This window comes from Opisthocomus hoazin, chromosome 4, assembly GCF_030867145.1.
Source record: "Opisthocomus hoazin isolate bOpiHoa1 chromosome 4, bOpiHoa1.hap1, whole genome shotgun sequence".
NCBI classification, from domain to species: domain Eukaryota; kingdom Metazoa; phylum Chordata; class Aves; order Opisthocomiformes; family Opisthocomidae; genus Opisthocomus; species Opisthocomus hoazin.
In genome coordinates, this window is record NC_134417.1 from 38,667,434 (window position 1) to 38,680,931 (window position 13,498).

The window sequence follows — 13,498 nt, forward strand, 5'->3', positions numbered from 1 at the left end:
TTTCCTTTTCAATATGGTTCCAAAGAGGCTCAGGAAGAGGTCAGGACGAAACAAGTAGTATGTACCACTTCTGTGTTAAGGGTTAGGTTACCTCAAAAAAAAAAAAGAGGAAATTTCTCACACAGAAATTATTTGATTTTTAAAAAGATTTTACAACCTTGAGTTATACCCATGCTTACTAAAGCATTATTTTCCTTAGAGTTGGACCATTGAAAGATAGAAAATTCATCTTAGAATTGTTTCTGTACTTCATAAACGTTGCTATCTTTGCAAGCTGTAGAGCTCATATAGCTCTTAAGCTGAGGCTATTTTCAGATAGATGTTCACATTTCCAAATGGAACTTGGAGAATTAAGGAAAAAGGTAGAGTACTGTGAGTAGTAGGAATAGTAGTTAGGGCTTTCTGGCATGTGCTTCACAGTCATTCAATTATCATTCATCCCCAATATGCATTTTCGTAAATATTTGGAAATACTGGGTTCCTGAAGTTGTATTTATGACAGTTGTCTTACAAAATTAAATGAGAGATTTTAAAAGATAAGCTTTATGTACTGTCAATACAAATAAGTTAAACTCTGTTTATGGGTACTACTCGTTTTTGTAAGTATATGTATTATTTGGTTATTTCAATTTTTACCATCCTTAGCTAACACGCCGTATCAGAACTAGGCAATCAATATTTCTTTTTTTACTGGTGTTCAGTGCTTGATATACTCGGTATTTTTCATACATTTTAATATAAATTTTTGTTGTTGTTGTTCTAGATCACAATAACAGAACTTCAGGTAAGTCTTAAATTTTATTGATTTTGCTCTCTATAGATAATTCTGTTTTGCACCAGTTTGAAAGCAGAAATACTGCTTAGAAGTTTGTGTGTGTTAAAAGGAGAAAGAGGTTTATTGAAAAGGTACCTATGATACATCTGCAGCAGTTTCTTAATGATTTCCACATGTGGCTGTTCTTTTAGGCACAGCTTGCACAGAAGACAACACTAGTCAATGATTCCAAACTGAAAGAGCAGGAGCTCAAAGAGCAGGTGAGGGTGCTGTTTGAACAAAGAAAAAGTATTCTTGTTTGATACTCTCTGTTTGCCATATTAGAAGGTTTATTCTTTTCAAGTGATGATGTAGCACATCTCCACACAGGTACTGTGGAAAATACACATGTGAGATAGTTTTGACTCATACTTGCTCTCAAAGTACTCATCTGTCCCCCGAGAATGAAAATACCACACGCTTGTCAGAAAGGTTAGCAAAACATTTGCACAATGAAAAATGGAACAATGCACTTCATGAAATTATGGATCTTTTCTTATTCTAAGCTAAACCTTTTTTTTATGTTAGGTACAATTTCTGTCCTGTTTTCTTTTTTGTGTGTGCTTACGTGTATAAAATAGATGTGTAGATATGTGTATAAATACATATATATGCATAACATTTACTATAGCTATTCTTACATGTATATACACATGTACGCACATGTCCTTAAGTAGTTTAGGGACAGCTTTTAATAACACAATTTTTAATGTTTTCCTTCCTTAAAAAGCAAATGTGTTTTGCTTTTGTAGAAGGAGATGATGTTCAGCTGAAAACTGTTTCAGTTATGCTTATTTTAGCTGCTTATGAACACCATTTGTCTTTTCACTGTTCTCTATTTAGATTCATGTACTGGAAGACCGGCTGAAAAATTATGAGAAGAACATGTACGTCACACCAGTTGGAACACCATACAGAGGTAAGCGCACAGTTTTTGTCACAAATACTTTTTTTATTTGTTTGAAAGATATGCTTTGGTTTAGACAATTTATTAAAATGTCAGTCTCATTACAACACTCGTATAATGTTCTTATCACATCCGTGTTTTGTCTGTTACAGTAGAGCAGGTATGTGACTTCAGATGAGCAAATCACACTGCATTTTGTTTGATGTTTGGTTTTATGTCATACAGTTAAAAGCTCTGTATCAGAGTTCTGAAGCTTTCTGTATCCCCAGGGAGAGTGGTATAGGAAGTGTCACTCAAAAGTGGGCGAGGAGGAATTATCCATTTGTCTTGGCTAATTAAATATACATTTTATGACTTTAAAATTCTGAACAATACAAATATTAGATTTTATGGATCTTTCTTGTGTTACATGTCTGGGCGTTTACTCTTCTTGTGATTAGAGTTCCTTTGCAAGATCTCCTGCTCTGACACAGTAATAAATGAAATGTCACGTTGAACCTGGTGTTGACCAGCACCCCAGACCCTGTTCTGTATCTGCTGTGACTCTGTCCCACGTGCAGAATCTGGCATTTGTTCTTGTTCATCTTCATGCCATTGGTGAAACTTAGATTCACGTGAGTGACTCTTAGTACAGATATTCTCTTATTTTTGTTTACACAGATGGAAACCTTCACCGTACTGATGTTTCCCTCTTTGGGGAGCCTACGGAGTTTGAATACTTGAGGAAAGTGCTCTTTGAATATATGATGGGTCGTGAGACAAAGGTATGGAAAGTTGTATATGGTGACGTGATTCAGGTTAGAATACGGTTTAACATCCTTGCTGTATAGATTTGAAGTACCGTGTGTTTGTGATTTGTTACATGCTATTTATCACTGACACACGATTTGATAGGCTTTCACGTTTTTTTTCCAAAGAGGCATGATCCATACCTTAAAAACTTGGTCAGCATGCCAAGATGACTGGCAGGGGAAAGGGGGTTGTCACATCTCTCACCAGTGTACTATAAAGACAAAAATCTTACAGGTAGGTATGGTTTTACTAGCAAAAGTCCTATTGTCAGTTGAGCTTAATGTACTGCGAAAGCTGGTATACACAATATTAGCAAAAATGCTCTTTTGATGTCATCTTGACACAAGCACAATAAGTAAGAGTTGGATTAAATAATAGTTTGTTGGTAGCTCTGAAGATGGTGAAGTATCTCTTTAATCGTTGCTTAAAGATGTTTGACGGGGCTCCCAAATCTGTATACCTTCTCTAGATGGTAGTAATTTAAAAGTAGTGAAAAACTGCACAGTAGGCTTTGTTGTGTGCTTGCAAGCTGGTGAAATCATTCCTAGTTGGAATTTTACGAGCTTGTAACAGTACTGATGCTTAGAGATTGACCAGGTTCAAAAGAGGTCTGTCATAACACAAACATTTTTCTTGGATGATAAATACTATGTGGATGAATTTTTTCTATTTGTTTTTTTTCTCCTCCCTGGAGTTCTGCCATTCTTGGTTGCCCTGCTTTCAACTTGGACTGCTGTTAAGCAAGCAGAGAGGTTTTATGTAGGTTTCTGTGTTAATTAGCTTTATTCTCCTTGTGCTTTATACAGAATAAAACTTGGTCTGTACAGGACATCTTGTCCTTCTGGAATTCCTCTTACTCTCTCTTTTTATCCCGTTTTTCACTTTGATATTAATTCCTTTTTTATTAAAAATACAAATCCCTGATCCAAAAAACCCAGAATCACTAGTTACTTTCTGTTCACGAGGCTGTGGCACATTGGATGGCTCTCCGACTTAAATAACCAGCAACTGGAGGTCATTAAAGAAACCTACGTACGTTACTGGATTTTATGATTTTGAATTGTGAGGGGCTTCTGTTTCAGCTTCAAACAAGTCTTGAGACAGCTGCAGATGACTATTGCAAATAGCTGATACATGTAGCAAATTTGTGTTCAAGGAAACCTAATTTGAAACCTTTTTTACTCTTTAAGACTATTTCTTACTGATCTGCAAAACATTACTATACATGCCTCAAAACTTTGGATTATAAAGTTGTGAGGGGTTTTTTCCTTTTTAACAGTAGTGTACTAGAATTTGCAGTTAATTTCTTCAATAACAGCAACAAACAACGAGTGCGAAAGGAAATTGACCTTAGATCCCTCTTCTGTCTTTCAGTTGCTTGGATTAAATGCTATATGAATAAATATATATAATAAATTTACGTGTGTGTGCATTTATATGTATGTATGCGTTTGTAGACATAAATATGTATTTGTTTGCAGTGGAGATTACATTGCATTTAACCAGAAGATGCCATTACAACGTTGCCTGCACTTTGGCTCCTAAAAAAAACGTTGAATACTGGGAGGCCAAAAAATAAGTCAGAAAAGGTAGATGTCTAGTTTCTACAATAACTTGAGAAGACATTGTTCGAAGTTGATACGATTGACAGGGGAAATATATTTAAACAAACAACCAGCAGAAATAATTTTCAAAGCACTGCAATTTTTAGCTTTAGGAAGTTAGATTTAGATAGGTAAGGAAGAACGACAGAGTTCTTAAAATTGAATGCCACTGTATTCCTCTCTATTGTGTGTTCATACTAACTTGATTACCTCCTAGCAATTTTTGATGAAGTGCTCTGATGTATTGCAAGAGGGGAAGAATTTCTGGTATTGTCTAGTCATCTGTTATTAGCTGATGGAGATTTGAGGCTGTACTGGCATTTACTAGTGGAAAATTAAAATGGAATGAAGGCTAGCATTTTTACTAATTTAAATATGGAGATACTTTGGTCTCTTCACTTTTGCTTCAGTAAGTATTTTCAAACTGATTTCGTCTGCTGGTTTTCTTTCAACTGTTAGATGTGTTGCTGGAAGACCCTGAGCTCAGTATCTGCTCTCATAGGCATTGTGTCGTATAATCTTGACTTTACTGAACTGTGTCTTGAAAATTGGTTTCATCCTGCTACCCTGACTGGAATACCATGAGCAATGACAATGCGATTGATTGATAAAATCTTTTAATAAATACACAGTCGAAGTAAAGTATCAACACATGCTTTTCTTCCCCGACACAGTCCTTCAGACTTACCACCTCAGTACAGACGTAACCTTTCTCTCAGCTCTTGTTTTCCTGGACCAGATGGGACACTTTTTTCTGATTTTCTATTGTAAGATTATGTTGGTGGCCTTTCTCTGTGCAGGACTGCTTTTATAGTGCAGATATGTGCGCCGTGTCTCAAAGGTGGTTTAGCAGTGGAATTTGTGATCTCTGTAGACATTGATTCCCCTCTATTGAAAAGAGTTCAAGAGAATCTGTGCAAACTGTCTAGGATGGGTTGCCATTTCTGCAGCCTGGTAAATGATCCTGGCATCATATTAAGTAGAGACATTAATGAAGACATCGGTTGTGTTGCAGTGCTGAAGATGTAAGAGAAATGTTGAGGGTTGAAAGAGTCAGGAATTATGGTCGTGACGTGTAACCTGTCGCATTCTTTGTAAGCTGCACATGTCTTCGCTGGGGGATTTTACTGTGTTGCCCGCTACTCCAACTTTATTTCTTGCCTCGTTCTTGGCAGAGTGTATGAAATGAGATTGCCAGGTTTTTCTAAGCATGCACTTTGGTTCAGAATATCTGAACCTGGAAATACATGGCATAAACCACGAGGTCAAATAACATCATATTTTCTGCAGATGTGTGAACAGTTGCACTGCCCAGCTAGCTGTACTGCACTCTAAATCTGAAGTCCTGATGAAATCCTAGGCGCTCTACTTTTTTAAATTCATTATGGTGTTTGGAGTCTGTTCTGGGGCCAGAAAGTCAGTCCAAGGGTTGTATGGCTGTAATAAATGTTTGTGTTGATATTGACTAGGTACATGGAAGAACGGAATGGAATACATATGTGTCGGAGAGAGTAAATTTGGGCAGATATTTTTCTGGCACATTGACATGCTCTTGTGCATTGCAGAAAAACAAGGAGTATTTCTGTAAAACTTTGATTTTGAAGCTTCTGCCTTTGACCAGCAGCTCTTGAATTATAGAGGGCACTGATCAGTAACGTTGTGAAAGCGTTATTTTCAGCGATGACATGTCTGAATATGTCAGCCTCACAGAAAGAAAAGGGAATGCAAACTATTATCTCGTATAGCAGAACGAGCCGTTATGTTTGGGAAAGCTCAAGGCCTTTCTGTAGGTAGATATAGAGATGCATACACAGGAACATATGTGTGTATACTCACACACTTAAAGAGTTATTAGGGGTTTTTTTTTATAGTAGAATAGACTGTTAGAGCGATAAGGTAAGCCTGTTTTAAACATACTATCCTATGTTCTGCAGTCCTTGTAACTTTGTTTTGTAACTATGCAACTGTGAATTGTGTTGAATAATTCTGCTTCAAAATCTCCCTAGTGGCCTCAGAAACGTGGAGATGATTTGAAGTCGTTGCTAGTGATAAATGACAAATGGGATGTTTTCAGGGAAGAAGGTTTTAGATAGCCCCTACTTAAGTTGACACATAAGTATCTGTGCTTTCATGGAGTAATTGCAGTGTTTGTAGATTTTTCTTTTAATACTTGCATGCCGCTGTGTCCTGTAGAAAATTGCTAGGAGAGGGCTTTTTTGATAGCTCTGTTACAAAGTGTTTGAATAGATTGTAAGCTCAATGCTTTCGAATCTTTTAGTCATAAATAATTGTGATGAGGATTTTGGCAAAAGAAGTTAGAAAACTGTAGTGTTAGTTTGTGGCACTGAGAACATTCGTTTGTGTATCTGGGAACTGCAGTAGAGCACTTCTTAATTATAGGAACTGCGAATGTGGTAAAATTAAGCTTTTTGAGCTGAACAGATTCAGGAAGGCTTGGTTTGTTTTGCTTCCTTTTCATTTTTGTCCCTAGTGAAGTTATATACTAAACAATTGTGGCGAATCAGGGCTTTAACTCTCACTTTTAGCTGCAGTCATTTTTGTCCTGCAACTGCTGTGTTGCTACAGCCTCCCTCTTCATTCCACACTTGAGACTGGTAATAAACGGTAGACATTGAGAGCAGTAATCTTATCTTATCCACATTCTTTAAGAGCAGCAGTTACTGCTTTTGTAGCAGTCACCTTCTGTTGGAGGTGCGCTGCGGCTCTTACTTTGACCTCTCTAGTAAAAGTCACCTGAACTTGTTTTGTGCCTTGTGGAGTTTTTTTTCTTCCCACTGATCTGTGTATAAAATGGAAATAATAGTTGCCCATTTTGCGCAAAGCTTTGATATTCTTACATCCTCTGTCTGAGGATGTCTACGTGATTAGATGTTTAAATATGGGATTGCTGTGTATCTGATAAAGATATTTACACAAGTGGAGTTCCACATCTGACGTTTAGATCTGCTCTCTGTGTTTCATTTCTTCACAAAATATGTGGGTAATGTGAATGTAGTTGAATCCATAAGGACTCTCTCAGGTGCCATAGGCCTGAAATGTGCTTTTCAGAAAGGCCACTTCATGATAAATGTGGTAGAAGCAGTATTTGTAACAGTACAGCTGTCTTAAGAATGGACTCCCAAGTGTCTGAGCACAGATACCTTAGAGCTTACATCAAATTACAGTAGCTGCAGTTTGTAACAATGTGGAATGAGGATTCTTCATGGTTTTCATATAATTCACGTAGCGTGTCATATGTATATGATGTGAAACAAATAGTTAGCTCTTACTCATTGCATTATGTTTTCTATTGATATTACTAAAAGTAGCATCCAGTATTCTTAAATGGAATGCATTTTATAATGTTACAAAGTGTTTTAGTACATGTGATATTATTTACAGATGACCTGTTTCTTTTTAGACAATGGCCAAGGTTATAACAACAGTGCTGAAGTTCCCAGCAGATCAGACTGAGAAGATACTAGAACGAGAAGATGCTCGACCATTGGTAAGTTACAAAAGTAAACCAAGTTTATGCAAGAGATTAGGTTGCAGGAATAAGAAATTGGAAACTTTCTTTTAAGTCTCCTTTTTCCCTGTGCTCACATTCAAGAAAACTCCTTTTCTCTCTCCTTTCCTGTTCTTCAAGGAATGTCAAATTCCAGCTGTAGGTTTGTTTTTATAGCAAAAGTGAGGGGGAAAAAAAAAAAGGCAAGCATTTTTTCTTGACTAATATTTCTCGTCATCGGTTAAGCTGTGTTTCTGATAGCTATGGGTACCACAGAAAAAAGCAAGTTCAGTCATCGCTGCTGTTCTGCAGATGAAATTTTCTAATCAAAAAGGTAATCTGACAGAAAATTCGGGTTTTGTTAAATTCAGAAGTTTCTGTGGAGCCATACCAGTTTTCATAAAAAATGTCAAGAGACTTTTCAGCCCTGGGATAAAATGTCTGGCAGAGACAACAGCCATTTTGCTTGTAGAATAGACAACTGATTAGCTCAATTGCCTGGGTTATGTGTGTTTGAAGTGGGATATGTATGTTTTTATCTTAAGTGAGTATTTTAGCAAGATTGGTTTTTTGGTTTTGTTTTTGTTTAAGACCCTGCTTTATTTTTGTACTGAAAAACCATCAAAATATGTCAGGTTCACTCTGTCAGGACAGGTCAAAAAGAAGTCTTAAACACTTCACTTAGGTTTTGCTTAGTTGGTTTTTTTCCGAGTTTCAATACGTTGTTCTTATTACGTGACAATTGCTTACTATTTAGCAGCTAAGCTATTTACAGAAGGGTGAATTTGGGTTTTAGAAGCAGACCTGGAAAAGAAGACTGTAGGAGCATAAACATTTGTTTGGTATTACTGTTACTATTTTATCTATTGGAGCTATTTTTTATGAAGATAAAAACTGTAGTAATAGTTTTCTCTACATTATATGTGAGTCAACACTGTGATCCCTCTCTTTGTGGGTCAGCTTAGTAAAATATTTAGGAATTAAAGTGAGAGGGAGAATTGCATTCTGTTTCTCTCACTGGCCTTGCATATGTATTTATTTAGCATTTGCAGAAACAGAATAAAATAAAAATTTGAACATTTTTACATTTCAGTCTAAGTAGTTACATTAAAGTCCTATTCATCCGTTGAAACAAATTAAAAAAAAATTTCTACCACTTCATCTGCTTGAAGTATCAAATCTGAGGAAAGTGTTAAATACTTCAACATTTTCGTGCACACTTAATAGTCTTGAGAGTGTCTTGCAATCTTAAATATTTAAAATACTTTTAGAATGATATAAATGCTGATAATACTGCAGCTCCGATAAGTATTGTGCATCAGAAATAGGATTTTCTCTTAACGCTCTCTTTCTCTGGCCTTCCAGTAGAAAGCTGGCGCTTTTTGTTCTGGCAAGCTAGAGTAATATTTAGGAAACATTTTGAGTTCTCTGTTGGCCAAAAGAGAGGTTAGAGAGATGGACCTTATTTTGTAGTCCCTGGAGCTTTTTAATGGTTGAAACTTGGTCTTCCTAAAACAGGTATTCACAACTTCTGACACTAAAGGAAACTAACTTGAATTCAACCAACAAGTTTTAGTCCTTCGTATTAAAGGTCCTCGGTATTAAATTTTGCCTAGAACATACAGTGAGGTTTTGTGCAGGCTGCAAGTGCTTTGATTGTGAAGGGTATCATCGTTCAAAGAACTTGATGTCCTGATCAAAACCTCTTGGGTTTTATGTGACAGTCCTTTATTGGCTCAGTCTAACCTATGAATTTTCTGCTTTCCAAATCCACAAAGATTAAATTAGACATCTAATGGAAACTCAAATATTAAGGCATATTATGGAGAATGTAGTCATTTTTATTTTCACTTTCCAAATTACTAAGTTTGTTTACTGAAGCACAAATTATTTTTTGGGGTGAGTCTTTGGCAATTCTGTTTAGGACTAAAAAGTTAAAGTTGGAGGGGTCTTCATAAATTATTCTGTCAAGAAATATGCTTGGGTTTTTTGATTTTATTTGACGTTTACTAACATAGCAGTAGTGTTTCTCCACACTTAATATTGGAGTGATGCTGGTACTTGAAAATATGCAGTTTTTAGATCTCATGAGCAATAAAGTTCTGAACTACAACAGAAATGTGCATTTTTAATGTAAAGCTTGGTTGTTTCTGTATGTTAGTTTATGGCCAAAACGTCTATAACTGATTTTAATGTGTAAATTGTTAATTAACTGCGCTAATGGAAAAGAATAAGTGTGTGTAGTGCTAAATATCTGTGAGTAATTATTTACCCTCTTAGTGGGCATATATTTAACGCGTTTCTGAAAACTTTTACCAAATTCTTAGGTCAATAAACATATGCTAGATCAATGTATCTCCTTCACTAATCTAGCTTTTACTACGTAGTTACTGTGCTCTAACTGCAGCAATCTCATCCATAAGCAGTAGATGTCCACAGAGTTCTTCTCTATGCTATTAACAAAGTAGTCCAATAAGCTGTTTTCTTCCTGGCTTTGTAGTTTGCCTCACCTCGCAGTGGTATCTTCTGAATATCCCATCAGTCTGTGCTTAGTTAGCATGTGGGTGAGTGAAGCCTAATACATACTTGTTTTATCTAACGATGAAACCTTGTAGTGTGAAATTAGTCATTCTTATGCTTTTTCTTGCCTGCTTTTGTTTGTTTAAAAAAAAATTATTCTGTATATTATATCTACTCTTAATCATGTTTTGCTTTACAAAGCCAAGTTTTAGAATGGTAAATATTGATTGAAAACAAATCTTTTTAAGTTATAAGCATAACTTGAAATGTTGATTGAGCTACAGAAATCTCAGTTGTAGACATAAATCAGATTGTAAATCAATTAATATGTAATATGAAATTTCATTGCACTTGGCTTTGTTTTGTCTTTGTTCACTTTGAGCTCCTGTTTTGAATAGGCAGATAAGTCAGATTTATGGAAGACATACACTGTACTGCTTAAAATGAATTATTACATCTTATAAATATGAGAATGGATTACTTCAAAAAAAGATTGATGAAATATTCTCTGTAGAGGAATCAGGATATGGTTGCATTTAAACATCAGGACCTTTCTGAATCAGAGCTTTGGCTTGGTATCAAGAGAAGCTAGAGCAGAGACATTAGGGAAAACAATTTGGGGAGCGTTATGCTCGCAGTTTGTTGTGCCTTTTTTCAGGTTTTATTGAGCTACTTTCATTATGGATCTGCAGCACGAATTGTAGCTTTACAGAAAAGCAGCAGTTGATTTAGACCTAAAGGTGTGGGTTGCATCAGACCAGCCAAGCTGGGCAACACACATGCAGCAGCGGTTGAGAGGAGTGGGGCATGGAAGTACGCAGGCGAAACTTTCTGCGCTGCCTGGTGAGATTACAGCTGAAGTCGTGAGTGGCGTGTGGCGTTCAATAAACTCCTCAGATGAATTCCGTAGGATACGGTCAGCACAACTTTCCGTCTCCTCCTGTGCGACTGAAACGCTTTGCGCAGTTGCCAGGCATTGGTGGGGCGCGGGTGCAGCAGTCGCTGTCGGGGGGCTGAGATCTGTGGAAAGCGGATTAACTGGGGCGGCTTCCAGTGCCCGTGATCGCAGCGCAGCTGACAGGCTGTCTGCCTCTCCTGCAGTCATGCAGATACAGCCTTCAATGCAAAATAATATCTATTTCAAAGGGAAAAAAATCTGTTCAGCTTAGCAAGCAGTCATGGTTTCTGCTCTATATTGTGTTCGTTTAAAACTTTGAATACAATAGTGGATGCACTTTATTGCCTTTAGGACGCAATAGAGTTTGGCCTGTTTGCCTCCCAGCCTTGATCACTTCTTGACGAAATCAGCGAGTGTTTTTCTAGCCCTCTGTTGAAAATAATTGCATTGTTGGTAGTGATAGGACAAAGCTATTTACAACACTATCACACAAAGCACGTTTGAAACTTAAATTCTCTTGATGCTGTCAGTAATGCTGGGCTAGGAAGTTCAGGCGTTCTCAGCTGCATTTGATGCGTGTCACAGCAGGGCTTGATTTTGGCCTTAATGTCAGCAGTTACCTGCTATACTTTTATGTAAACTGTTCAGACCTCAATATTGGTTTGTAGTTTCTTGCTTTACCCCAAGTATTTTTGTGACTTATGTCAGTAGTAGACAGCCAGCAAATGGGATGATATTCTTGCAAAAATTAAGATGACTTCATTGTGAAAGCAATAAATATTTTCCTGGTAGAGGAGGCTTTTTGCTAGCCCCAGAATGTTACTTGATCATTTCAATTTTGATGATAGGCCTTAGGCAGAGAGGGCAACTTTGTTTTTCGCTGGATTAAGATGCAATGATGTGATAGACAATCTATTTCCAGTGAGAATCCTGCCTGTTTTGTTACAGGTTATTTAGTTTTCATCACAGTTTCTCAGCTGTTTTGCAGATACTGGAATGGAATTACTTGCTTGAAATCAGTTAATAATTTGGCAGACTTACCTGAAATTCTTCCATCTCCTATTCCTGTCAATAAACAGCAATGTCATTATTATTTTAATGTTAAGTGATTCTAAGTTGCTCTCCAGAATGTGACATTTGTTCCTTTGTTATAACTTTTCATTCTTCTAGTCATGGCTACGACCATCTTGAAGAAATGGTGATGAGAATGTCTCACGACACTGCTGCTTGGAAATATGTTCATACCTCTGTTGTTGTCCCTCTTGAGAAGGGGCACGAAGAAAAGCTATTATTCAAGGTTACAAATGGAAGAGCAAGAACCAAAACTCAGCACCACCTTTGGACCGTGAATATAGTTAAAACTGCCTTGACAAGAAATGTTTATCAGGGGTTATCTGGTGACGAGTCTTTTTTCTCTTCTGTTGAACTCTGTCTTCTATTTTGTGTTAAAGGTTATTTTTTTAAAGGAGAGAAAAGACTTTATCCTAGGAAGGAATTGCCCACTACTGTATCTCTATACAGGCTTTACTGGGTGTTTTTTAAGAGTTGAAATAAATGGGTTTTTTCTTCTATTTATTTTTTTATTTTTGAATGAATTGTGCAATACATTTTTGGATGGGTAGCGGTTGAGGTGATTTTCCTGATGAGCTAGGCACTCTTGATGACTGCTCTCTCCCAGTTTGATCTTACAATTGTTTGCTAAAGGTCACTTCTATATGCTTTTGCCTACAATAAATCTAAATTTGTTTACTCCTAGCTTTTGTACTTATATTTTCTGGAGAAAAAGTACGTTACTGTAAATTGTAAATAGTTAATACATAACTGTATCATATGCTGATCTGTGACTGTTGACAGCCCTAATCTGACAAGAGCTGAGATTAAATAAAGTTTATTTACTGTTTAATTTTGGAACTTCTTTGGTACGATTTTTCTTTTGAAAGGATCCACCAGTTTTGTTGTTATTTCTGTTTGAGACATCCTTAGCTGAGACGTTTCCAGGCTGAAATCCCTCTCATAAGAAGAGGTATTCAAGTATGTTGAGCTGTAAGAAGTCAGTGGAGACCTTCAGATTTTCAAGGGATCACCACCTATGACACATGGTGAGCTGAAAAGCTGGCGTGAGAATATAGCAAGTAGGGAGGTTTGCTTTGTAAAAGTTTTCAAAGAGCAAAGATACATAATTTAAATAATGCCTGTCTGGTCGTTTTGGCATGTAGGCTGTGATCCCCTGAAGCGATATGCAAACATGGATAAATTTAACTTGTTCTCCAGCTACTTTGATACTTGCCATATCAATAACAGTCGTACTGCGTATGCTGGTTTGCCAAGTTGGTTCCAAGTAGTCAGTCCTCCATGAATATCATTTTTAACAAGTGTTTATAGGAGCAGCAGTCCTCTGAAGAGCTCATCTCCGAGCATAAGCAGGCCTTCTAAACACTCTGCCTGCCTGAAAGAT

At 36.8% G+C, this 13,498-nt stretch overlaps 1 protein-coding gene across 6 annotated transcripts in view; it reads left to right on the forward strand.

The window, feature by feature from the left end:
- The window catches only part of GOLGA4 (golgin A4), a 67,784-nt gene extending 54,830 nt beyond the window's left edge, over positions 1 to 12,954 (forward strand). For 5 of the 6 annotated variants that reach the window (XM_075418611.1, XM_075418614.1, XM_075418613.1 and 2 more), the window contains 7 exons: positions 764 to 784; positions 967 to 1,035; positions 1,658 to 1,733; positions 2,382 to 2,485; positions 7,539 to 7,625; positions 10,126 to 10,189; positions 12,214 to 12,954. In XM_075418611.1, the coding sequence (XP_075274726.1) occupies positions 764 to 784; positions 967 to 1,035; positions 1,658 to 1,733; positions 2,382 to 2,485; positions 7,539 to 7,625; positions 10,126 to 10,155 (387 nt within the window). In that variant the 3' untranslated portion in view covers positions 10,156 to 10,189; positions 12,214 to 12,954. The remainder of the gene's footprint in view (positions 1 to 763; positions 785 to 966; positions 1,036 to 1,657; positions 1,734 to 2,381; positions 2,486 to 7,538; positions 7,626 to 10,125; positions 10,190 to 12,213) is intronic. The other variant, XM_075418612.1, reaches the window with a different exon arrangement.
- Positions 12,955 to 13,498: the final 544 nt, after the last annotated feature.